Genomic DNA, 27190 nt, shown 5'->3' with positions numbered 1-27190 from the left:
CGGACCTGAAACAAGAGGCGCTGCGGCGAAAGGTCGTTATTCCCGCTCCAGTTCGCCGCGTCGTCCACGTCGTCTCGATCGTCGACTGATGTGTGTGTGTGCGTGTGTGTTCGTGAATAGCAGCAACCCTTAGCTGCAAATAACGCTGTACGCCTCTTCTGGAAAAGTGGCAACAAACAAGCCTGTGGAGCAGCTCTCAAATTCGACACCTCGACGCCCTGCCGTTACGGAGGGTGTAGCGCTGTGTGTGTGTGTGTGTGTGTTTTCGAATTATTGGGACTTGAGTACTGCTGCTGGACTTTGGATTCCCGACGACGACGAGGCGCGTGGGAAAAATGAAAAGTTTTTCGATGCTTCTATTTTCGTCTATTGATCGATCGATCGCAGAAGTCGAGTGCACGGATTTGTCGGACACGGAAAACTTTCGGTATACAAACCTACCCCCAGATCTAATAAAGACTCCTCGACTACGCGCGCAAGCATGCACCATTTCCCAGCTCTCGCAAACATAGCTCATTCTCGACATCAAACGCCGTCCCAACACACGTACACACATATATTTTTATGAAGTGGCAGCGTCGCGCACGTGACCTCTCGCTCGTGCTGCGAGAGCATCGATACACACGACGCGATATCACTTTTGTGCGCACGTGTCAGCCGACGTGCGAGTCCTGGTACTCGAGTTTATTACGCGCGCGCGCGCGCACCCCCCCCCCCCCCCCACCCGGAAAGTACAAAACGAGATCATAATCGCGTTTAGCTTCTGTCATTCATCTGGAAATCACGTACGCGAATCCCTTTTGCTTCGTATACACACACGCGCACATGTGCTGCTTTTGCACACTTTTCTTCCTATATACACTGTAGCATATAAAACGGCAATCGCGCGTCGAGGGGATCGAGCTTCGCTCGAGTGTTTAACGAGCTCGACGCGGAGGGCAGTATAATAATACTCGTTGCGTCAGTTTTTCCGAGATTCGGTCTGCGACCTTGCGCCGAAAAAAATAATATACCAACAGCTTGTTACACTAGGATTTATTGTATTTTCGCCGATGGCTAGCCTTAATTTATTGCGCTAAAACAGTCCGCAACGAAGTCGTTTTTTTACAGCTCTCGCGAGCATAATCCAGATCCTCGGCCGCAGCTTTTTACCTCCGAAAAGAATGTCGATACAGTTAGAGACGAGGCCCGTAAACGTGGCCCTGATTTTTACAACGGGACCGAGCCCTCGAGGGGGGAAAACTGCTCCGTTTTAAAACGGTTCCGTGCAAAAATTACGGTACACTTACACTGCGCTAAAAACGCGCCTTAGCGGCTAAAAAGTCAGCGGTGTGGTATACCTATATACACCTCACGGCTTTTCCGACTGACCGGCTGTCTATATTGCGCAACATTTGGCGCGCAAACTTTGCGGACGGTACCGAATTGAGGCTCGTAAATCCCTCAGAAATTTTATGATGTCGCCCGGTCCGATCCGCAGCAGCAGTTTTGTGCGCGCGGAGCCGTGCGGTCGTGCGCTATGGTGTAAACATGTTGCGCGCAGCGCGTTATTTTATTGTATACACCGGCGACGAGTCGCTGCGGCTTTCTCTAAACCACAAGAGGTTGTATGGTAGAGGTCTGTTATAAAGTGGAGAATCGGAAAAGTTTCGGACTCGACGACGCAACCCCTAAGTATAATAGTGACGCAACTTTCGTGATTTATAAAGAGCCGCGCGAGAGGCTTTGAAAGGTTACTCGGGGGTTTAGCCTTCGTCGGCTTATTGGTGATTTAAAAGTCCGCGCGCACATCTATACGTCCGCTCGTAAATTACGAATGTACGTGTATATCGAGATTTTTTTGCATCGACGCGGTTTACGTCCAACGAGGGCAGAGTCGAAGAAAGTTGGCGCAAGAAAAGGACCCCCAATTCAGCTACGCGCATTGCGTGGCCGACCGACAACATCCCCAGCGAAGAGAGGAAAAACCGGTAGGAAAAAAAGAAGGCAAATTAAGGAGGCAGATAGTCCAGGTGAAAGGTCGGAAAGTCTCAAGAGCAGGCGTTTACCCGAGCGCAGCAACTTTCAAAGCAAACAGAAACCGCCACCGCCGCTGCTACCTTAGCTGGGGAGAAAGTGCAGAGAGGCTCTTCCGAGGGAGCGAGTCAAAAGCTCCTGCAATTGACCCATAAATCCGAGTTTTATGATTTACTCTGTGTCCCCGAGATTCGCCGGCCGAGGCAAGATTCTGAATGTGCTTTCGGCCACAGACTCCCAAAACATCGCGCTTCTTGCATTTCCCGCGATTGTAAACTTTTATTACATTATGTACCTACGCGCCGGACCCAAAACCAGTTTTCCCCTCTCTCTCTCTCTCTCTCTCTCTCTCTCTCTCTCTCTCTCTCTCTCTCTCTCTCTCTCTCTCTCTCTCTCTTCCTACTACTTGCTGCAGTAAATTACTTGCTCGAAAACACAATTTAACTCGTACATCGTATATATTTCAATATAATTATATTTATGTGCGATTTTTATTATTCACGGATCCGGAATTTCTGACGCTGCGGCGATTACTGCAACTTTTCGGCTGCGTGTGTTTTCATAACTCGCGAGAGATGCTACTCGCGGATGACGCTCTCGTAAGTGTGACATATCGTGCGCGAGATAATAGCGCTGAAAATTTGTTAACACTTCTTCGGTCTCCAGGCGGAATCAAACGTGACTCGATGACGTATACGCATCGTCTGGTCGTTATATTCGAAAGGAAATGTCTCCCAATTCAGTTTAGAGTCGAACTCGCGAAACCATGCACGCCCGTAAGAGGCTTCCGATCCTGTTGCTCCTCTTGATACTCAGCGTCTCTTTGCACAGCGCCAATGGACAGCGACGGCCGCCAAGTAAGCGGCAGGAGCTTTTTAGAAAACTCACGGAAGCCGTCTTCGAGTTCTTCGGCGCGCTGCGAGATTTGGCCGCCCAGGTGTCCGAGAGGGTACGCCCGTATCTGAAGCCTTTGGCCGATGCGATGAGGGGTAAACCGAAAGCTCAGGAGAAGCCTGTGAAACCTGGTGAGGGTTGGTTTGCACAACAAATATTTTTTATCGAAAGTAGAAAGAGTGGATAACGTTTGAACGATGTTATGCAATGCAGAACCTGATAAGCTCGATAAGAAGGAGGAGAAGAAAGAGGCGAAGCCCGAGGTGCACGACTGCTTCGGTTTGGGACCCGAGGTCGCCGAGACGCTGGAGACGTGGATGAAAGGCGACGCCAACAGCACCGAGGACGTCAAGGTCAAGTTTCATATCAGGAGCAACAAAATTAGCGAGAGGCGGGAATTGAGCGAGTCCGATAAATCCGATTTGGAGAAGATAGACTTCGATATCAGGCGCAGGACTTTCTTCGTTATTCACGGATACTTGTCGAGCAGCGATGCCGAGTGGATTCCACCGATGGAGGATGCTTTACTCAAATTGGTGAGTTGAGTATTTCCAATAGATCTATATCTTATAAAAGAATGACGTTTGATTTTTTGACACAGGGCGATGGGAACGTCATCACCGTCGACTGGAGCGGTCAGCACTTCGCCTTGAACTATTTCAAAGTGGCTCGGAGTACGGAGACCGTCGGGAACCAGATCGCCACGTAATTACACGATGATTTTCATTAGCGTTAATATCACTCTTTACGGCCGACCTTATTCTTCGCAGATTTCTGCACGACGTGAGCACAACAGCGCTGGAAAAGCAGGGGATCCCCAAAGAAAGTTGGGGTCCGCTACACTTCATAGGCCACAGTCTCGGTTCGCACATCAGCGGCTACACGGCGCACGAGGTGAAGAGGCGGAACGGCGACTGGCAAGTTCAGCGAATAACTGGTTTGGATCCGGCTAAACTTTGCTTTGAAAACAGCGAGGAAAATTTGAAACTCGATAAAGGCGACGCTCCTTTCGTCGATGTCATCCACACGAACGCAAAAAATTCCCTGACGGAGGGACTGAGTCTGTTTAAGCCCATAGGTCACTTGGATTTTTATCCGAATGGTGGCAAACATCAGCCCGGCTGCACCGAGTCGAATTTCATACTGCCCGACTCGATAAAATTGCCGAAACGAAGTGAGTGAATAGTTTGTTTATTATGTGCGTAGAAGTTCGTGCAATGATCTAACAAGAAAATATGTAACTTGCAGTAATAAACGAAGCAGTCTGCAATCACGGCAAGTCCTACATGTACTTCACGGAATCGATCCTCAACTCGATTGCGAAAAACTGCACTTTCTGGGCGAAACCTTGGGACATGACCGAGGAGAGCGCCGGGAAGATGCTGTGGGACTCGTGCGATCCGCAAAGTTGCATCGAGATGGGAATAAACAGCGAAGCCTATTACCCAGGCAACAGCGAAGCTTTCTTCGTTCTGACGTCCGGAGAGCCACCGTTTTGCAGTGAGTATCATGCGAATCATCAGTTATAGTTAATTGATTAACAAAAATTCATTCGATTCATCGATTTTTAGGCGTAACAAAGCGAGAAGAGGTCGCCGAGGTGAAGAAAATACTCGAGGATAATAAAGATGACGGCGCGTGAACCAGCATATAATTTATTATTTAGTGTAGATATTCATTTTTAATAAAATTATATGACAAAAATGTCAATTGTACACTATCTCAAATCACAGATTCAACGGTTATACGCTCGTCCACGCAGAAGCTCGAGCCCACAACAGATTCGAAATTAACAGGATAAGCAGCCGGCCGACAGCCGAACACAAACAAAAGAAGAGCGCAGCCTCCCGCGACAGGGAACACAATCGATTCATCAGCGCTGCACGAGAGCATCTAGCCAATTTGGCAGTCGAAGTATCCCACACCGTATGTACAACGTATATATACACACAAGCCCGCATCCGCTCGTCGCCGTCGGTATTTAGCAATAATTTACTCTTGCTCTCTTCTCGTCTAGAATCGACTGAATGCGCCCAGCGCAGTTCAGTTCCGATCGCACTGCCACAATATTCACGCCTCTAATGTATACATATATACGTAGTTTTCGTATTACACACACAATACTCTCGAAATCCCACGGGTGCATTGTTACGATAAGCGCGCGCGATTCTCCAAATATTATATACGCCCCTATGTAATACGCGCGCGCGCGCTCGAGCGTCTTTGAAGCTTATACGTATACACAGGATACTTTTCTCTGGAAATCTGCGCGGGGGTGTGACATTATGCAGGCATTTTTTCCCTCAATTCTCACGAGTCGGTGAGACGGTTAATTTATATCATTGGTAAAGGGACTGCACACACGCGGGGCAAAGTGTTAACAGCGTGCGCCGCGCTTTTGTAGGAGCTTTCAGTTGGCTGGAAAAATTTTATGTGTGAGTACATAGTGGCGCGTGTGATTTTATAGTACTGTTATAGGCGGCCTCTGTGTGTGCAAGCGGGAGAGGACAATAACGAATTTGTTCGTTGGTCTCACGACGACTTTTAACGAATATTAATGCGTCTGTGCCGGTATATGGCTGTGAGTGTAACGGGCTTCTGTCGGCTTAGCTTTTTTGTGAGCCGATTAAAATTAAGGTTCGAGTAATGTATGATATACGACCGTTGTAAAATAGCAGTGAGTATTTTGAGGATTTTCATACAAACAAGTCTAGCCTAAAATTCCTCCGTAATAGAGTCATACAAACGTAGTATTTAAATCGTCTGACGTCACGAGTCAAGATTTCTCCACAAGCCTCCTCCGCGCTTTCCCATGGAAAAACAACCCTCGTGGCCTAAATCCTGAACTTCTGCTGCTGCTTCCGATTAGTTTACACTTTCGAAAAAGGAAAATCTCTCGACTCCTTCCTTCCTGTGTATACATGTATAGCTATATACACGTCGCAGGACCAGCGCGACGTCGCCGACGACGACGAGCTTTCCATCTCTCACCGCGGCGGCAGCTACTGGCTGTGCGCAATGATTTATTGTAGGGCAGTAAAGCAGTAGGTAAGCCTTAAGAACAAAGGCTCGCTTCGGTAACCTACATCGTGAACATAGAAATTGTTGTGGCAAGCCTCGATGGGTGGTGGAGTGGAGTCTCACTCGCTTCGTGCCGCTGCAGCAGCAGTCGGAAGGAAGCGCTGCGCAGAAACTGGGTAAGAGAAAAAGGAAAAATTTCTCTCCCGGCCGAATAGCAGCAGCCAGCCTTTTCTCGTTTTTCGCACTGGGGAGAAATTTATGTAGTCCACCTATACGAGAGAGTAAGAGAGAGAGAGAGAGAGAGAGAGAGAGAGAGAGAGAGAGAGAAAGCAGTAAATCAGCGGCGGCAGGCCAGCTCGTTTTTGGCTGGCTACCGTGTGCCCAGTAGGCCATAAGGCTCAATGCGGGGGCAGAGAGCTACTATATATGCGTGAATGTGGAGGAGAGCCCGTGCGCATAATGCTTGGCAGACCCAGAGTCAGGGTCATCTCGCTTAAAAGCGGGTTACTCGGTCGTCATTGTCTTACCTCTGACTGACTTTCGACTAGGAGAGTGAGATTCCGGTAGCCCGCCGTGATTAGTCATAGGCCCGAGCGCAAGAGACGAAGCTCCACCGCGGCGATTTGGCCCTATTTCTTCTCGCCGCGCTGCGCCCCCCTCTGGAAAAACGAGCGATGGGATTCGCCAGATAGTATACAGTAGTGGCCTGGAGAACTGATTTTCACTTTTGCTGTCTCTGTGTGTACCTACAACCCTGTCGTGTCTCTCTCGCTTTGGTTTTCTAAAGTAGGGTATACAGTGTGCACTGCAGCACTAGCAGCAGCAGCAGAGGCTGCGTGATGCGAACGATTGTCGGGAAAGATGGGTCTCGGTTTAACTCGTTCATTTTCTCGGTCGAGATCTCGCTTTATGTATACGTTCGAGCTAAGGTGAGAAACGGGCTCAACCCTTTCGGAATTTAGAAAGCAGAAAGTTGCGCATCGCTCTCTTCTATCTACTCTGGGAGAACTAATTGTTTTTTAATGCTGCGTACGAACGTCCTGCTAACAAGACTAAGAAGATATTTATATAGAAATATAGTCATCATTATCACACTTTGTCATAGACGATATTGTAAATTTATGCTCGCACATATAACGATAATATCCGTTGATTCGAAACAGAGTATATTAAGCGCAGTATATACTGTACAGAGCATTAATATTTTATACACCCAGCGTCGCCCCTTTACAACTGTTTGTTTATACCGTTCTTATATTGGCAGCAGTATAAGTCTGCTGGTCCCGAGGTAAACGCAAGTATAATGAAGTCTATCTCGTTGCACTACAAATCATAAATCTCGGCATTAGAAGCGAGAGGGAAAGTACGCGCGCGTTTGTTGTGATTGTCCGTCGTAAAATTTTACATCGGCTGCCGCCGCGCTATAAAACTGCGGTAACACCGAATATTGCAGTAGAGTATAGAGAGAGAGAGAGAGAGAGAGAGAGAGAGAGAGAGAGAGAGAGAGAGAGAGAGAGAGAGAGAGAGAGAGAGAGAGAGACAAGACAAGCCATCCCAGGTATAAGCTTTGCGTTTCTAGCCGCGAAACGTCAATCTTGTGCGCAGTTTCGTTTATTGCCACTGTGGCCGAGTATCATAATGCAGCCCAATGTCAACGAACTCGGATGAGCTATCCAGAACAAGGTGTATAAATTCAGCAATTTGCTGTGTATTAGAATTCTTATATAGATAAAAATCTTGGTGTTCACACGTAACTCAGACTTGTACAAAGCCAAGAAATCCGACGAAAGGTTATTATATCATAAGAAAAAAAATTCCTGCGACGGCAGCTGAATCGCCTCGATCTCTCGAGAGTCCGTCAAAGATGCGGGTATAATCCCGCGATTTGTCAGGTGCGCCAGGTCACAATGGACGCACGAATCCGTCAACGTCCTGTATACAGAAAAACACCTTTTTCCCTCGAGGTCGATTGATAAATTCGAGTCGCTGCCGTAATAGGACTGCGTTTTTTATTCTTCAATTTCGTGTAGGTGTGCCTGTGTGGCAGCTAACTGACAAAGGGTTGCTTCGGTAAATAGTGTCCTTCGATCACGTACAACAGAAGAAGCCATACGTTTAGCTTCTTTTGACTAGAGGATTTTTCGGGATGGAAGAGAAAAAAATTACGCGTTTACGTGCGTGAGAAAAGTTTTGTCATGTGCGGCTTCTCGAGGGCGTATACACGGATTTCGTTGCGATCAATCGTAGGATAAATATTAGTATTCCAAACTGCGTCTGCGTGCTCGTATACACTCCCCGCGTGGTCACTTGCTCGTTTAAAAAAATCTTTTGACCACATGCTAAAAATCCTTCGTCGCAGCGGAAACCGTTCCGCCTCCAAAAAACTCCCGCAAGAGCACGCTATGCCTTATAGCTCCGGAAAAAACCGTACAAAAATGCGGAACCTAAAACGGCCTCTTTCGCAAAAAAAAAATTAACTCACGGCTGCAAAAAAAAGAGTATCCCTTAACGGCCGCGTTTTTTCCACACCACACACAGCATCGGTCGCGCACATTTTCCAAGCCGCTCGGAATTTTTTTCGAAAGTTTTCGAGAGGGTTAAAAACACCCGGTTTGCGGTCGGTCCCGAGCCACCGTCCGCGTCAACAAGGCGCAAAGCATATAATAAAACAACAGCCCCGTCATTTTTCCCGGCGACTGCGCGACCTCTCGTAAAAAGCCTCTTCCGCTGCCGCTGCGATGATTTATGGGCCGCAAGAAAAACTTTCTACTGGGCTGCGGCGGACCGCAAAGATAGGGCTGCCGAATTTTCCGCTGCTGCAGCCTACGCATTGTCGCAGTCCTATAAAGTTATACGAGGGTAGCAAAACGCAGAGATTTACGAGAGTTATGCCCAAGAGCGAGGCGCAATTAGCGAACTATGCGACTCTGCGACCGCTACGGGCCCACTGTGTGCGTGTGGCCGTGTGCTTTTTTCCTCGACGCTGCCGAGACCGACGACGAAACGTGTGGATGTATATAAATTTTTTTCTCTATTCGCTAGCTATTGCAGCAGTCGAAGTTATGAAATTTTTTTTTTTTTTGCCCGAGAGGGATGGCTTCTTTACGACGGTTTGTTGCGGCGGAGATGATTTACGGGTGGAAATCAAGCTGTACGCAGTGTATGCCGAGGTTTGCGGAGGTTGTGTTGGTTTATAAAAGCATTAGGAGGGCGAGGGAAAAGAAGAAGCGTTGCGGGGTTTATTGGGACGGAAAAAACACTGTATAACGATAAAAAAATGCAGACGGTGCGCAGGGAAACTTTTTGAGGAGTGCTATAAAGGAATAAGTTTTTTAAAGCGTCTTTGGATTCGTGAATTTGGAAATATTTTGGGGCGTTTTAAAAAGCCTCGTTGTCGTGCATTCAAAAAGCATGTCTACATACTTTGTACACTATCAGTAGACTTTCATTGAAAAATATCAGAGGTTAATTTATATTTAAGAAATACTTCTCGTACCAACAACCATTTCAACTACTCGGTATCACAATGTTTTTCAGGTAACCTCAACCCAAAGAACCAGCGACAGCATTCCACAGCAACTCGTAAAACCAATCCACACCAAACCAGAGCCCTGCAGTATACAACAGCTACGGAATCAAGCCTTCCAAACTATGAGAGCCAGCCGCACACTCCTCATGCCTCGACCATCCGCACAGGCACGCCAGGCCGCGTGGCATCACTAAGCAACAATGAACCTGCGCCCTCGAACATAAAAGTTTCGTATAAGTACACCAAGCGCAGGCGAGAGAGCGCGCGCGCGCGCAGGCAGCTTTCTCAATATCTCGGACTCCCCCGCAATATAACCCGTCCCTCCGCAAGCCTACGCAGTCCTCTCGCCATAGTCCATCATTCCCCAGACCGATCCACATTACGGCACAGCCAGTTACAACCTTATACCTTTACTGCCGCACTATCCTGTCGAGAAAAGGGGTTCGAATGGCTGCGCGCATGCGTGCATTATAATGGACCAGAGCGGCGAGAGTCACTCGCGCGCGCGCGCGCGATCTCCCGCATCGGGACGCATAAACCACCCCGCGGCGAGCGGCCCGAAATTTACGAAGAGGACTCTCGCACCGCGGGCGACACGAGGAGCGTGTGCCCGACGACAGGCCGCCGTTCCACCAAGTAGGGGGTATACAAGAGCGCGCAAGCTGATGCGGACCCCTGCGATCGCAGTCGCACGACGAGTTGTCTCTGTGTGTATAGCTGTATACTTTTACTCTCTGTTATAGGGTAGGTATCGGCTTGACTTTCGGCGATTTTCCCGGAGAGATTTCTCGGGAGGATTTTTTTAAGCCTGACTTTCACCTTGATTCTTCGGACGATCATCGCGAGAGTTTGTCTCTCTCGGGGATGCAACGCGGGTTTTCTAGCGCGTGGGCGGGCGGGTTCATTGCGCGAATCGGTTGCAAATTCGTTTAAAATGAAACGACGGAATGCCAACGATTTTATCATCGATCTACTATACTCACCGGATTGTATGACCCGCGGTGATTAACGACGTGAATTCCGAATTGTGACAAGCAGCTCTCGAGCGAGAAAGGAACTTATCGACGAGATGCATCGACGGTCTGGAAAAGAGAAGAGTACAAAACCTCGAGAAAGTGACTAGCTACAAAAAAAGAGGCCCATCGACAGCCAGACCGAATGAATACATTACGAGCGCAGCGTGCGCAGAAGGTTTCAAAGACTCGACACGCGCGCGCCAGTCGCTTTTCTGCCGTTTCATCGCGTCTCGCCGTAAAGAGCAGCGTATATATCTCCGAACAGTATGGGGTCAAAGTGTGCTACGGCTTTATTATGTTTATGTATGTGAAGATATACGTGTATACACCTCTTGGACACGTCGTAATTAGCGATGAACTACCTCTTCTTCGATGCGCTTCTTATTACGGATTTTTAATCCCACTCCGCAAGCTCGTTAACCCATGCGCGTCCCAATCCACCCGCCGCAACATCTTCTCACGCTGTGTGTATATATAAAAAGCTACCCCTACGCGTGTGTGTATAGGCGGGGCCAAATCGCAATACCCGCTGGGTGTCCTGCACGGCTTCGCGACTCAGTGTTATATGTTTGCGCGAACCGCCCATATACAGCGGCGCACGCGCGCGCGGGCTCTTTGAATAAATACGTACACGCGGCGACTCTTTGTCGTTTGTGTATCTTTCGTGTGTATTTTCGATGCCGCGTACGTAAATATGTACCGAGAGACAAAACTCTCGACTCTGGGATCGTTGACGGTGTAAACGTGTGCGATTTTTTTGTCTTGATCCCTCTGCTTTTTCAATGCAGCAGATGTAACCGTGATTCGAGTTTGAGCTCGATCGATCGAATCGAAATTGTAATTCGCGCTCGGCTGTCTCAATTATCGCTCGGGTTTTCTCGAGGTGAGCCGTTAGGGATGAGCGAAACGAGAGGCGACGGCGATGCCCCGCAGGTGCCGTATATTATTTGTATAATCAGGTTAGTGTTTTATATATAAAACATCGCTGGATCATCATATCGGCTACTAGCTATGATGCCGTATATACGTGGTTACGTAAACACTAGGTACATATACATACACTCGAGGAAACCCCGTATATTCACACAGGAAGCCCCGCGAGTAGCTTTTGCATTTATGCATGTGGACCAGCGGCGCGCGATGATGCCGTACAAACTTTTGTATACGCTTGTGGGCATTACGAGCTTCGCGTGTGATGAAACTTTATTTTAACGCGAAAGTTTGTTTGATTTTGTGGAGTCGAGATGAGACGTGACTTTTCTTGTTGCGGATTCGAGCTGATGATACGCAGATTTATTGACGACGTGTTGTGTATGTAATGCAGGCACACAAGAGAGTTTCGTAAAATCATATTTTCATTTTACTATTCCGATGCTAAAAGTCAATTGGTCGATCATTATAAGCGCGCACCTATAAAGCAAGTCGAAAGGCGGGCTACATTATTTTACTACACGGCATTAAAGCCGCGTCGAAAATGATCCATTACATTACACCCCCGACCGTACCGCGCCAATGATCGAGCAATAAAAAACCCAAGATACTGGGCGCGGAAGAATCCTCGAATAATATAATCATACAGCCCAACGTCAACAGCATGCAGTAGCAGTAGTAATACAATCAGTGCCTCCTATATACAAGGTCCCTCAAAGCTAGAACTATATAAGTTTACGAGTTATTTAGCCTCTCGCGGTAATAAGTCCAATATAATCAATTGCACCTCGACACGCAGAACCGCCGCAACGCTTCGGTATATATACTGCAGGTCGGGTCCCCCGCAATAATAATAATCGTGACCCAGTCGCGGTTCGAGCCCAAGGTCGAGCCGTCCGATGGTATAATGCACACTGCGCCGCGCCGGCGGATGACCTCTCTCTCTCTCTCTCTCTCTCTCTCTCGACCAACTGAACTCTCTCCTCGCAAGGAAGAAACTGTCCGGTAGCTGAAAGACAATGGCTAGGCCGTAAAACCCGGACGAGCTTGCGGAGGGTGGCCAGCCGCACACTGCCCCCAGCGCACAAAGCGATTGAAAATTTCACTCAATAAATTCTCTCTGTTCGTTCCTCGAGGCTCCTCGCTCGGTTGCAGCGCGGCCAGCCTGCGATGACTACCGAAGAGATAGAGCGAGAGAGAGAGAGAGAGAGAGAGAGAGGGCCTGGTAGTGAAAGCTCGTGCGGTGGTACACTCGAACTTTCGAATTTATTGTCGCGCGCCCGCGAGAGAGTGCAGCGAGAGAAGCCGGTCGTATTTCTCGTGAGCAGCAGCAGCAGCAGCAGCAGCAGCTTCTTCGTGCATAGATATAGACGCAGTCATGCGCCGCCCGTCGCGATGCCAGCCCAAGTGCTGATGGTCACTGGGTCACGCTGTCGGAGACTTTTTCTTCTTCGTCGTCGTCGTCGTAGCTTTCCTCAAAAGTGCAACGCGCGAGCATAGACTACTGCGCGGGATGGGAGAGTAATATACGGTAGCCGCCTTCGTGGTAACTGCGACGGCTGTTGCGCGATCGAGGGAGACTGCTGCAGGCTCCTTCTTCTCTTTTTGTTTTTGAGAAATTTATTGCGCCGCGGGATGGAGCTTTCTGGCGAAGGCATGTGTTTTTTGGGGAATAAGTGATTAGGGAGAGATGCGCTCGAGGACCTTTCGTGGGATGATTATTGTGCGGGGGATCGGGTGTACATCGACAGGGTGTAGTGTGGTTTGTTTTATACGCGCGCGCTGCGGTTGGGGGACAGAGAGCTCGCCGCTGCAGCGGTGACTATAAATTTTAGGGTTGTTATACGGAGGTGTATATGCGGAGATCGAGTTTCTCGCGATAGGGATCATTCTCTTTACTGCAGACGGCAAGGCGGCGTTCGAGGAAGAGAAAGTGAAGTGCAATGATGATTGAATGGCAATTATTTGTTGTTCTTCTAGGTATGCTGTAGAGAGAAATGCACTAACGGTTTCACGAAATTATAGACAAAAGTAAAGTCGTTTTCCTAAAATTCTATCATTTTTCACATTTCGCATTTCCGAGAAATGCAGCGGAAGCAAAAATAATTCACGCCACGATTTCCAAAAGTATCGAAAAAAGAGTATACGTGTTTCGCCGCATTCCTACGTGCCATAAATATTAAAATATACCAGCTCGGACATTTTTTGCGCGCATATCCCTCTCGTCAAAGCGGAAAAATCCCGCGCACCAGAGACTTCACCTCTCGAACTGTTTTTCCGTCGAAAGAACACGACAGCGAGTCCGTCGCAGCGTCTCCGCATCCTCCTGCGAAAAACAAAAGCTCCCGCGCTTTTTCCGGCCCGACCTTTTTCGCAAAAAAACTGTAAAACATCTGGCCTCGCCGCACGTGAAATCCGCATTTTAACAGGCCACGACGAAAAATAACGTCGGTCGTCCGCTGAGGGTTTGCATGAAAAAAGGGTCCGACTACTTTTTCTGCAATATCAAACCATAAGTCGCCGCGAGAAAGAGAGGAGGGAAGCAACAAAAAAAAAACGGGAAAAATCTGTTCCCATCTTCTCCGACAGTAAAGCACTGCGGGGCTATGCAAAAAACCGGCTCTGAAAAGACACGGGAATCAACCCTTTTCCGGGTTAACGGGCTGCTTTTTACGACTTTACGGAATCGCTGATCGCGCGGACCCACCGCAAGAATTTTTTTTCTCGCCTCATCCCCTGACTCCGGCGGAGTAGAAGGTACCGGCCGCATCTGGGACTTCTTTTACTCTGGGCGGAGCAAGATCGGTTATGCGCGAAAAAAAAAATTCGTCCGGACATAAATTTTCCCGAAATTTTTTAACGGTGTCGCGCGGCGCGTCACTGCTGAGGCGCTTACTCGAGCGACAAGCTTTAGGAGGCGAAGGAGGAAAAAAAGGGTTGTCCGGAGGGTAGGTAGACCGGACGCGTTAACGGAAAAACTTGACTTTCCGCAGAGTTGCCGGAGAAACAGAGACGGGGAAAAAATTTAACTTTTCTGCGGAGAGTAAATACGGTTTTTGACTTTGACATTTCGTTTTTTGGTTCATTTTAATAATTCACTTCAAAGTTACATCAAGTGTTATGCAGATTGAATTATTGTCGTCGTCCTCGACTAATACAAATCAACAATATTTCCAAATCCAAAGCGTCCAATACAAACACACAGCGCAAAATCCATAGCTAGCACATCTCTCCCTCACCACCGCAGAGTATGTATATAGTAAGGCATGCAGACATTCCAAGCCATATATCCACACAGAGCCGCGTGTCGTCGCGCGCAGCCCGAAGGCCTCAATTAAAATAATAAACGGATTGCTGACGTTCGCGGGGGGTAGGTGGTATGTATGGGCCGATCGGCGCTACGCGCATGCGCGCACATACGCGAGGGAGGGTCGCGCCCTGGGCGCGAAAAGGGGGCGGCGACTCGAGCCTGTATACAAATGTTTCCGTATTACGTGTCTCGCGAGCTCTGCGGGGATTCCCGAGGATACGCTGTGATTATTGTGGTAGGGGGATGTGCGACGTGTGTTATATAGCTTTGAGCGAAACTGATTTTCGCGACGGTTGCTGTAGTGTGTGTGTGTGTGTTAAAGGCGGTGTATTTTTTTCGATGATTTTTCGATAATATAGAGTCATTGTGATGATGATAGTGAATTGTTATGGTTAGGCATTAATGTTAGAGATAAAAATCAATTTTAACTAAAATTTTGGTGCATCAATAAAATAATTTCTCTTTGATTTTAGCAATCGATTTAAAAAATAGAGTAAAACCCAAGCGGACAGAAGAGGGAAAACAAGGACTTGAGCTCAGCCGGGAAAAGATCCTATACCCACACCTCGAAAGCACGTAATAGCTTTACCTCCGCACGAAGCAAGAGCGCAAGCAACGCGAGGCGAGACAGTGGAAAATACTTCTTCGCTCCCGTACATCCAGCCGAACACACAAGGAAAGGACAAAAGGAAGGGGCATCGCGTACACTCGAGGGGCTTGGCTTTGGCGTCTCGTTACAGCGGTTTGCGCTATACGTATATATACATGTATACATCCCTCGTCGGCGGGGGTGTAGCCGCGCCGGAGCCGTGTTTTTCACCGATTGAATCAATTAAAGTGGAAAAAGTCGGCGCGTGCAAAGCGCACGTACGAGCGCCGCGCGCAGGCCGAGGCTAAAATATTCCCGCGCGGACGGACGAAATTTCCGCACGGGGATTGAAAGGACTTTGAATGATATCCCGCTGTCGTTATGCGCTTTTTTCGGACGCGCTCTGTATATGTATACTGCTGCTGCTGCTGCTGCAGTGTACAAAGAGTTGTGCCGAGAGCGTTTTAATTATGCGCGATAATGTCGCGCTGCTGAAGTTTTGCAATTATTTTGACGTCGATTCTCATGGTGAAATTTATGTGTTACAGAGAAATTCACTCGGCATCTGGATAATGGATCATAAATTGCATCAAAGCAGTGATAATATCTGGACGGTAAACAAAAAGACACCGAAGCAGGAGGTCAAAGAAGCGCCGACGAAACTCGGTCGAGTGCAGTCGAGTTCTCCGCGGCCACCGCGCTGCTGCTGCTGCTGCTGCTGCTGCTGCTGCTGTTGTGTACTTAATACGCGCAGAGTAACGCGATCTTGGCCTGCGGTTCTCCGACCGCGGCGGGCATCGAGTGATACCAGAGAGCAGAGAGCTTGGCAGTGTAAGGCAACAGACTTTAATCTCTTAATTACCGCGGCATTAGCGCGGGCTGTAACACTATAGCGCGTAATCCTGGCATCCGGCTTGTTGTATCGTTGAATAATAGGACACGTGTATCGCTGTGCTGCTGCTGGGCACGAGTTTGCGAACGTTATCTATACTTTGGAATGGAAAATTTCAATCATTGGATGCAATAAGTGTTATCTGTGCTGGATGTATAAACTGTCCCACGACAAATCTGGATACGCAGCCTGTGTGCACACAACACTGCATGCACGAACGCAGGAGGATCGACGGCAGTGTTGGGGCTGCCTCGGATATGACTCGCTCGCGAGAGCTATATAGCACACGTTACTGCAGTCGGACAGCTCGCTGTGACATTTCCAACGAACGCGCACCCGGGGAACAGTCGATTCAGCACGTCTCTTGAGCCCAGAAGCTCCGTAATTGACAGCCGCACTTTCGAGCAGCGCGCAGATATACCTCTCTCGCTCTCTATATTATTATGGGCGACAGCTTGCCGGCGGATCGGCGAATGAAATTTTTGCTTTATCCCTTTTTTTCTTTGGCAAAATGAGCGAGAATACGATTCTCCAAATTCGAGGTGATGGGCTGCAAGTATACCTATAATGTCTATACCAGCGCAAGTACACATTACGAATGGACAATATATTGATTGATATACTCGAGCAGTTATACGTATAGCGTTATATTTATAGCGTGAGCGACCCAAGCAGGCCCAACAAAGCATTTTTGGCATAGCTGGCACACCGTCATATATGTATACTTCGCTCGCAGATTTCGATGAGGAAAATGCGCAAGCCCCTGTGCGCCACCTATATTTCATCGCGTGAAACTTTTTTATACATTTTTATATTTTGAACAAGCTTCTCGTAAAAAGTATGCGCCGGTGGAGACACCAATACTGAATGGTGTATTGCAGACAATTCCAAACATTTTCTGCGCATCCGTTTTACTTATATTGGATTTTTTTCTGCGCGCTTCGATGGTTTCGACAAATGTATGTACGTAATATAGACTACCTATATTATCTATAGCTCTTCTGCTAACAATTGACCGACGCGATGATGAAAAAAAAAACTGAATATTTTTGAGTATGCGCATTTCCATCTTGCTTAATTTGGAAATTTAGTAATCCAAATCGGAGACGACAGGAGGCCCTGCAGGTGCAACCCCGCGTTTTTATAATTAGCTTAATAATTTTTATAAAGCACAGTGCTGGATTATCGGAGATGATGTCGTTGCGCGACTACTATATCTAAATCTGAAAGAGTGAAAAATCACTCGAATGGAGGCAAAATTGAGTCACTCCTTGCAAAGAGTCACTCAATGTCGACTATAAAGGAGTCATATTTCACTCTTTCTGAATTAGAGGATCTTTTACATTCCCATGACAGGCAAGCGGTTACATAAACATCCCACCGAAAGCGTCTGCTGACAATATATACCGCCGAATCATTATATTGTATGTATGTGCATGTCTTAAGGCACAGCAGACCTAACGACGCTGTGATGCTCTCTCGAAGCCATAATAGTAATTTAACATATGCATGAGACGCACTCGCGACGCCTTACAAAGTCTGTATAAGCATCGAAAGTCGAGCGCGAGCTTGAGAGATTCGAAAATAAAGTGTGAGACAAACAACTATTGTTTGAAATTTTATAAAAAAATTGACAGTACACAACTACAATTGGGCAGCGATTTAATGACCATTCATCACTTATATTACACAATACACATGCATTACTCTAACAGAGTAAATTCATTTTAAATCGCTATTTTGATTTTATTACAGCATCGAAACATTTTTTTTTTTTTTATATCACGAGAGAAAACCTCAACAACGATCTTAATAACCCCCAACCGCATTAATCCACGTTTCTGAACGAATATAAAAGAGAAAAAAAGTACAAGTCTCACGAAAACAAAGCCATCGGATTGTCATAATTCATTACAGCGACATAAAGCCGAATAATTACAGGTACCCTCGCGGTATAGAAGAAAAAGAGAAGACGGCGGAAGCGCGGCGCAAAGGGGTTGCGCGCGCGCGCGCGCGAGCGTTTCCTCAAAGACAAAGCCTCGACAGAGCCAATATTGATAAAATACAAGCCGCGAAAGGGGTTATTTTGAAACCCGAGATTTTAATTCGTAGCCCAGAACACGACGTACGATATTCCCATTATAGGCTATTGTGTCGGCGGCTTTTTGCAAGGAGCACCGGCTGAATAGGCTCCGCTTTTAATGACCCGGATGCGCAGCGGCTCCACCTCGTAGTGTCGAGTGTTCGATTCGTTTTCTGCTCCTTTTTTTTTCACAAGCCGATTCCGCGCTTTGCTCGTCATTAATGCGTTCTTTTTGAAGAGATTGTTTCTTTGTACACACACGTATACGTAGCGACGTATAGAGCATACGGGTTTGCCTTCGTGAAGGCCCCTTTTGAGTAGCTCCGATTTCTTCGCGAACAGGTGCTTCTTCCGGACTAACGCTCGTGTAAGCTTCAATTAACTAATCTCGATTTTTACATTGTACGCCCAAGTACGAGTAGGTTACTCCTACTCGATTCTACAATATATTTCATTTGTTCGTAATGAAACGTATTCTGTCTCTTAAAAAAGAATCACAACATAAATTTATATTTTTGTTAATATGATATTTAGTTCGCCGTAAAAAAATTACAGTTGCACATCTACACATCTTATATGTGATATGAATTTTACGTTTGAAACACAAAGACCAAAGAAAATTATAGAAAAGTGCACACACGATACACATGCTTTGAAGACGCCAGTCAGTTTTAGTATCTGCATACAAAAACGCATGGAAAGCTTGTTATGTAACACGCGCGTTACAATTCTCTGTAAACCAAGCAGCTGATATTGGTCATTACTTATGCGTGTCTATAACATGGATTGTTAAAGGAGAACATTTTTCAAAATGTCTACGGAAAATATGCAAAATAAAACGTACAATAAATGTAAAATCAAATTTTACAAGCGACTGATATTTTCGCGCCGTTTCAAAGCGAGCCACTTCTCATACGCAAAGTAACCGAGGTCAAATCATGGGTCAAATACGTTTATCTTCGCTGAAACACATGCATCTAGACCACAGTAAAAGAAAGTCACAAGACGCACATACAAAGCCACAATGCTCTTCAGTCTGCGCGAATGAGGCACACTTGTAGGGTTGCCATTCCAAGAAGCAGCTCAAACATCAGCGCCGATCAAGTTGCGCGGTGCGGAGCATCAGTCGGCGCACTTTCGCGCACATCAAGAAGGTTAGAATATATCGCGAGTCGCGTTTGCACACACGCATATACGCAGCGAGTTATTTCCGCAAAGTGGATTCTGACCTAGTCTACCCATCGTTATACTGTAAACTATAACAATTCGTACGTATTCTCGTCATCGGACTGCTCTCTGCTTTACATTAGGTGTAACCTGCAGAACGGATATTGTCTTCCTGGAAGAAAACGCGCCGAGCATATCTCCCTTATACACTCATATATATACAGGCCCACGACGCCGCTGCAACTTTATTGATCGGACCGGAGTGCACGCAGCTCCCTACTGGACTCGTAATATTCTCTGATTATTTGCAGGACGTGTCTGATACAACTGAGTGTATCGACAGCAACATGAATTACATCAAGAGTAAGTTCATCTTTGTGCACTACTGATCAAGCTTTTTTATTCGTTTGTTTTTTTTTCCTTTCTTGCTCTATATGGAGGTGGCTGCGATGGGCTGGGTTTAATGACTTCTTCTTACAAGCATTGTTATGTTTTATTTCTCTCTAGTCACAGATCATGACAAGCTGGCTGCGGCTGCGGAGTCTTCTGGCAAAGTTCTGGTTAAGAGGATTACACAAGTGAGTAGTCTTTTTTGTCAATTGCTATTTTTGGACATGTTTGATATATATCTAATCCTTGTACTGTTCTTTCAGTCCTGGCAAGAAGACCTGTGGTTGAGAAAGAAATGGAATTTTACAGAAGACTCCAAAGAATTATACATGAAAGAAATATGCTTTATGATCGGTGACGATCAAATGTAGGATAACATTTATTAGATGTATGAGAACTTTGTTGAGAACATTCTAAAATGTTTTTCTTATAGAGAACTTCTGCATCCAGTAATGGAAGAAGAACCAAAGTGTAAGGTAACATTTGGACAAGGAAACCTCCAAACATTATCTTTAGTTTTAAAATTCAAGTTGAACAATATGAAGGTTACTGGTACCATGCGTAGCTATAGTTCTTCTAAGCCATGCAAAAGTTTTCCCTATGAGTAAGAATTAATGATATAAAAAAAAAAAAAAAAAAAATTAATAAACCTCTTAGACAGACTTGAATTTAAAATTTTTCAATTGCAGGTTGTTTTTAAAAGATGTTGAATTTGAGATTGTGGCTGGACTTATCATTCGAGGAGATAGCTTTTGCATTGAAAATTATTCCAACAATTATTTAAATTTCAATCTTAGTCTTTCTTATAAAACTAAGGACGAATCAAAAGAAATATTCCCACTAGACAAGATACAAGATTCAGACCTTAGTAAGATATAATGCATTGCCTTAATTTAATACCTCTGATGCTGGAAAATTATTGAAGTTATTTATGTTAAAATTAAATACTATAGTGAATTATACTCAAACTGTTATGAATAATCTCATTCTAAGATATTTGAATGAGATTTCTCATACTGACCAGCAAAAGAGCTATTAAGTATTGAAAATTGAAATTTTTTTATATAAAGTTAAATTACCATTATATTGATAGGAAAATCAATTGAGATATATATATTGGATAAACTAACAAAAGATATAGTTCTTGCTGTCGAAGATAGAGTAGGTGAAGAGTGTGTAGATACATCTGTCAGTAGTATGCTCGATAATGAATATAGCTATCGCAATAAGTTAAGGTATACTTCAGAGAATGGTGAAAAATTTTCCCTATGAGAAAAATTAATTCAATATATTCTTCACAGGTTGCATAAGAAGAAAATGACATCTGCTTTCCAAAAACTAGTTGTTGAGATTGTAGGTATGCTGAACCATCAACTGGAGGATAAAAAATTAAACGAAATTTCTTTACCCAATCTATATGGAAAATTATTAGAGAAAGACAACCAAAGAGGAACGTTCACAGCTTCACAGGGTTACTTGAAGAATTTAGCTTCATTGCAACAACTTGGAGATATCACTGTTCATCAAGATGGGGAAGATATCATCATATTCGTTTTCTTATACTTTTCTTATCTGGACGTAAGTATTCAAATTATTAGACATGCATGTTGCGTTATTAACAACGACTAATATTACAGATTGTTTACAAAAACCTCAGTATAAACAGAAAAGATTTGGAAAATACAAAGTCATTTGAAACACCAGAAAATTCGAATTCTTCATACATGAAAATCAAAATCAGAAAAGTGAATGATGAAAGGATCAATCTCACTCTACTTGACTATAAAGTTGATGATCTTGGGTAAAAATTCAAAAAATAATAATTAAAAGCAATGGTTTATTATCTTCTAATACCAACTATTTTTCTTTTATTTTAGCTATATTGAAGTGATCTGGGATGCTCCTGAAAATGATACTTTCAAAAAATATATTGAGCCAGAATTAGCTATGTGGTTAAATTATGCATTAGAGTATCAGGTCACACCAATTATTGAAGAAAGGATCAAAAATTGCTTAGCTGAAGTATTGAAGAACGAAAAGTTATCTCAATTAGTCTTACATCCTCAAGACACTGATGATGGTAATGACAGTGACCCATTAAATGAAGTAGATGAAGAAGATGAAGAAGAAATAGACGATGGTCAAGAAGTACAGAGTAAAGAAGAAAAAGATGATGATGAAATCTAAAATAAGAGTTTTCAAGATAATTCTTAATTTTGCAAACTGCTACATGAATAAAAATTTTAGACAGATGCGAGTTTTACTAACAAAAATTTTAGAAATCTATTGATAGAAGAAATTTGGGTTTTATTAATTAATCTTACAGACTTTATATTTCGTAGAAAACAAAGATGGCTTTTAGTTCTACCTAAGAAATTGCCATGTATTATGCGCAAAAATGCATGTGATTTAGTTATTTTACAATAACAATAATATAATTGACAGTGTTTAATATTATCTTAAAAGAACTTTTCTAAAGAGACTTATTTTTTTTAATCCTTCAACAATATGAAAAATGCAATATTGTAAAATTCAATGTTATAAAAACCGCTATCGTTACTAAAATGAAATTAACAAATTGATCATTTACATTTATTAAAGATGAAACAGCTTATGTTTATTCATTTAGCAGTGAAGATTATTAATATGTAAAAATTTGATATTTTAGTTCTCTTATATTGTTTAATAATTTGTATACTTAGAATAGAAATCTTTTATATAATCGCATATATAACATACATAAAAATTTCTCTATCATCATACTCTTATTTTAAGAAGCATTCTTCATATATACAATCATATGTTTTCCATTTATAGTAATAAATAATGATAACTACCCTTACGTTTATTGTATAAGCTGCATTAATAGAATGCTTTTGTATATACAAATTACATTTTATGAATAATCAATTTATATTCAATATATTATTTGTACGTTTATGTAATTACGATAATGGTATCAATAATAATTCCTAATTTTCTATACAACCTAATTTTCATTCCAAAATCTAAGTGATTTGCGTGTATTTCTTATCATCCACATTGATTAGTCAATTTAAATTTAACAATTTGCAAGATATTTTTTTCAAAGTATAAGATTTCGTCTGTATAAAACATATATGTTATTAGTAATTTCTCGTCTATTTTTTATATTAAAATTACGATATACCTATATTAATTTAATAATATGTAAATTGCAAAATTCTTGGCTAATAATGCGAATTTGTTCAATATCAATAGAAAAGTGAAGCATATGTTTAAAAATCATTGACAAGCTGTGTGTTATAATTTACACTGCATGTCCGCGGTAAGTATATTATAGTACGCAAAATACGCCCACTCGAGCTACTGCCGCCACTGTTCTAACTTTCTGGCTCTATAGTGACATCTTTAGTATACTTTTAATACATGCGAATTTTTGCTAAAATAACATATTGTATTTTATGACTGAAGGTAGATTCGTTCACGTACTGTCAACTGCATGTAATATAAAAAAATATAAATATAATAGTTTATGCATTTTTTGGATAAAAAAAGCTACCCTGAGAGAAACTCTATACATAAGGTTAGTTTTCTGCAATCTTAGTAAAATTCTAAATTTTATCAATATTCAAAGATATATAATACAAAGTTTTAATGTCATATTAATCGCTTATGATTGTAACAGAGGAAACTACAATAATTTATTAAAAGATTATATTAACAAATATTTAACATTTAACAGATTAAATTAGTGAGATAAAACATACACATAATATGTAAAGTATGGAGATTGAGAAGCAAATCAAGGAATTAAACAACATAATATCAAGACAATCTTCTACCACATCTGGAAAAGATGATATAAATGGTCTAGCCATATTTGAACATTTTATTCCTTATGAACTATTGTCAAGAATCTTTTGTTATTTAAATTCCAACGAATTGGTTGTATGTCACTTAGTTTGTAAAAGATGGAATGAACTCATCAAAGAGTATGTGTGGAGAAAAAAAGCAGAATTAATATCTGGTCAAACATTCCCATTCGATGAAAAAATAAATTGGGTTTCATATTATCTGTTATGTGCAAAAAATGCTTTTAACAGAAATCTTTTACTGTCTGATAAAGTGGTTGCAAGAGATGATAATGAGTGTGACCATGGTGCATTTGAAACAATTGAGTTTGACAAAAATGAAAATCCACCACCAATAAATGTCATGCCATTTCCTGAAGATCTTGTAGTGAATGATCAAATTCGTTGCAGTATTTCGTCTCCCCTATCTTTTTCAGGAGCAAAAAAAAGCTTTCGTATCCATTTATTAAAAGAAGGTTTAACAGAAAAGATATTAAACAACATACAGCCTATTATTAAGGTTTGCAAAAAAAATATGAATAATAAAGTTAAAAAATGTATTAATCTACAGATTTCTTATACTTATAGGTAAGTGTGTGGTTCTGTTGCAAGTTGGATGGGAAAGAGGCTGATTTCTCCTGTTATACAAGATTGCTTGGAAGACCGTATCCAGAAGATCCAGATGCTTCCGCATTTGTTATGCGTTCTGCTCAATTTAATAAAAGATTGAACAATGTGGACCAAAAAGGAAAATGGTTTCAAGTTTGTATATGATGTATTTTTAAAATAATCTTTTAACTATAACTTACAAATATAAAGATCATTACTTTTTCTAGTGCACTTTTGAATTCAAAAACTATGGCAAAGGATTAAGGAGAATCAAATTTTATCAAGAAGCATCTGGTGAAGTTATAGTTGGAGGTGCTAGTATTAGATTGGTTGTGCCTGATCTTGATGAAAATTTTGATAAAACTAATTGTTAAGTGACAATATATAAAATGCGATACTTGCATGTTTATTCACAATGAGATTTATATACTTTACGTTTTTAATTTTTATATAATATACTAAAATAATGTTTGTATTGTTTCAAATAAAAGTCCCATTTTGATGGGATAATATTTCTATAAAAATTTAATTCGCACTGTTTACCTCAAAAACCTATAAAATCGTTTAAATATTCAGTCATTATAGCAGATAACCGTTTCAAAATACGAATCTTTCCGGCAACCAATCGTGCACGACAATCTAAAAACGATTTCGTCCTACTTATAAAGTCCTAATCGGACTGTAGCTACCTCCTATAAAATAAAGCCAAGTCAGCAGGCTAAACAGTTTTCATGAATTAACAAACAACGGGCATGATAGTGAATCGATGAACAGCTGCAAACATCGTTACTTTCGCGGACGTCTTTACACATTGATCGATCCATCGTACAATATATACCTTATATCTCTTATATACAGGTGTAAATGCACACGAGCAAATTAAGGCACGACGGATTTCAAAAGCTTTTGTTCTTTTTTTTGTTTTTTATGTAACGCCAGTCAACTAGCACACACACATACACCCACAATCATATATGTATACATATGATCCATTCGATTACGCAATACTCGCGTGTTATCACTCAGACTCTGCCGGCGTTTTTTGGTATCGGTGCATATCTCGGCACTCGGCAGTCGTTGCAGCATTTTTCCAGTGTAGGTAACTAGCTATAGCTATATATAGTCTCGTACAAGAAGGTTAACACCCACAGTCGCCTTGTTGTTCAGCGGATTCGATCGACGTTATTCGTGGTCACGCACATACGTATATACGCTGCAAAACAAATGAGTCGACTGGTAGCTCGCGCCATTACCTCCTTGGGACGCTCGGCGATCACTTGCAATTCCGCCAGAAGCTTTCACGCTACTTCGCTAAACATGGTTATCGCTGTAAGTAAATAATTTCGTGCGCTTTTGACATAATGGATAAGAGCTTGATGCTCTGTGTCTCGAATCCCCTTGATTACGCGAGATTCTGATACCGGCTGGTGTTTTTCCGGTAAAAAAGGAGCGTCATTGTTGCTTCTTGCAACTGTGTGATGTGCTATATTATGCAAATCCTTGGTCTGATTTTTTGCAAAAATTCGTTTAAATTCAAGGTTAATTGCAGAAATATTTTATATTCTTCTGTAGTTGTTCAATAATAGATTTTGATCATTGGGTGTTTCACAAGATTGCGCATTTGGATGTTGTTTATTTTGCATTTGTTCAATGATGCTTTTTTATTTTGCAGGTAGGAGACAAGGTTCCCTCAGTGGATTTGTATGAAGATACTCCAGCCAATAAAGTCAACTTGGCTCAACTTTCTCAAGGAAAGAAAATCATAGTATTTGCTGTTCCTGGTGCCTTTACACCTGGCTGCTCAAAGGTGAAAGAAGATCAATGCATAATATATCATTGCCTCTTACGCCACTAATAGCTAGAAAGTTTATTGAAACTTGTGTGTTTTCGTTTCAGACTCATCTACCTGGATATGTTCAAAAAGCGGATGAGCTGAAAGCCAAGGGCTACAGCGAAATTATCTGCATTGGAGTGAACGATCCATTTGTGATGGCTGCATGGGGAAAGGATCAAAATACTCAAGGAAAGGTATATGTAAAACCAATATTGCATATTTGTCTCTACTATAAACATTAAATAATTTATTTCTGATTTTAGGTTCGTATGTTAGCTGATCCTGCTGGAGCATTTACAGATGCTGTAGATCTTTCGGTAGATTTGGCTGTACTAGGAGGAAAGCGCAGTAAGCGTTATTCCATGATTATTGAAGATGGAACAGTTAAAGAGTTGAATGTTGAGCCTGATAACACTGGACTCAGCTGTTCACTAGCAGACAAAATTAAATAAATTAACTCATTGAAGATACTTTGTTTGAGTTTAAAGTTATTTCATCGGATTAACTACTCTTATAAAAATGAATATAAATCACTTGTTAATTCAGAGTAGTTAAACTTATATCACAACCAGTGTTCAATCATTCAAAATGAATGCCTATTTTGAATACATACAAAAATATCAAATGTACATTATTATTTTATAAAATATGCAGCGTTTTATTTGGAAACTTGCGTGAAGCAACAAAAGCACACAATAATATGTATATTTTAAATCTCATGTATCATGTTACAAAAATCACCTACTCTGCAAATAAAACTAGTTTCTATTCAAGATGGATCGATTTATGATACGAAAGAACAAAATTTCAAATTTTTTTTTCAGAAAATATTTTTTAACAGTTAAATTTTTTTATTAAAATTTCAACATATGATACATGGTACAGTTGCATCTACTATCTTAAACAGCATTTTGGACGTATTACAATGCCATTTTCGGCTTTTAAATTAATTTTTTTATAAAAAAAGTCAACAATAAATACGAAAATAAAAAAAATTAAGGAAACAAAATTATTATCAGTCAAGGATTTTATTTATAATTTATCTTATTATAATTATTTTCACTCTAAAAAAACGAA

The 27190-nt window shown here is 42.6% G+C and overlaps 3 protein-coding genes across 8 annotated transcripts; all 3 read left to right on the top strand.

The window, feature by feature from the left end:
• The first annotated feature begins 2739 nt into the window (after positions 1 to 2739).
• Positions 2740 to 5594, top strand: LOC100678594 (pancreatic triacylglycerol lipase-like). 3 transcript variants are annotated; one of them, XM_031927253.2, is made up of 7 exons: positions 2740 to 3047; positions 3124 to 3446; positions 3512 to 3615; positions 3681 to 4084; positions 4159 to 4410; positions 4482 to 4577; positions 4644 to 5594. In XM_031927253.2, the coding sequence occupies exons 1-6, from the start codon at positions 2783 to 2785 to the stop codon at positions 4550 to 4552; spliced, it is 1419 nt and encodes a 472-aa protein (XP_031783113.1). In that variant the 5' UTR covers positions 2740 to 2782; the 3' UTR covers positions 4553 to 4577; positions 4644 to 5594. The 3 variants fall into 3 exon arrangements, with proteins under 3 accessions (XP_031783113.1, XP_016839760.1, XP_008204675.1); XM_016984271.3 differs by lacking the exon at positions 4644 to 5594 and having other exon boundaries at positions 4482 to 4614; XM_008206453.4 differs by lacking the exon at positions 4644 to 5594 and having other exon boundaries at positions 2742 to 3041; positions 4482 to 4614.
• A 13747-nt stretch (positions 5595 to 19341) lies between these two features.
• Positions 19342 to 22830, top strand: LOC100679446. The gene is made up of 10 exons (XM_008206376.4): positions 19342 to 19434; positions 19759 to 19810; positions 19955 to 20025; positions 20101 to 20204; positions 20271 to 20441; positions 20527 to 20705; positions 20931 to 21072; positions 21139 to 21415; positions 21475 to 21638; positions 21715 to 22830. Exons 2-10 carry the CDS (start codon positions 19795 to 19797, stop codon positions 22022 to 22024), a joined length of 1434 nt encoding a protein of 477 aa, XP_008204598.1. The 5' UTR covers positions 19342 to 19434; positions 19759 to 19794; the 3' UTR covers positions 22025 to 22830.
• A 243-nt stretch (positions 22831 to 23073) lies between these two features.
• On the top strand, positions 23074 to 26886 carry LOC100115662 (peroxiredoxin-5, mitochondrial). 4 transcript variants are annotated; one of them, XM_008206373.4, is made up of 8 exons: positions 23185 to 23402; positions 23562 to 24190; positions 24259 to 24432; positions 24490 to 25374; positions 25447 to 25608; positions 25952 to 26086; positions 26176 to 26307; positions 26377 to 26886. In XM_008206373.4, the coding sequence occupies exons 4-8, from the start codon at positions 25264 to 25266 to the stop codon at positions 26563 to 26565; spliced, it is 729 nt and encodes a 242-aa protein (XP_008204595.1). In that variant the 5' UTR covers positions 23185 to 23402; positions 23562 to 24190; positions 24259 to 24432; positions 24490 to 25263; the 3' UTR covers positions 26566 to 26886. The 4 variants fall into 4 exon arrangements, with proteins under 4 accessions (XP_031783115.1, XP_003424333.1, XP_008204595.1 ...); XM_008206374.4 differs by having other exon boundaries at positions 24490 to 25378; XM_031927255.2 differs by lacking the exons at positions 25447 to 25608; positions 25952 to 26086; positions 26176 to 26307; positions 26377 to 26886 and having other exon boundaries at positions 23074 to 23402; positions 24490 to 24803.
• Positions 26887 to 27190: the final 304 nt, after the last annotated feature.

Source organism: Nasonia vitripennis, chromosome 3 (assembly GCF_009193385.2).
Source record: "Nasonia vitripennis strain AsymCx chromosome 3, Nvit_psr_1.1, whole genome shotgun sequence".
NCBI classification, from domain to species: Eukaryota; Metazoa; Arthropoda; class Insecta; order Hymenoptera; family Pteromalidae; genus Nasonia; species Nasonia vitripennis.
The sequence above is the reverse complement of the archived record's forward strand: the minus strand, read 5'-3'. Positions and strand labels throughout refer to the sequence as shown.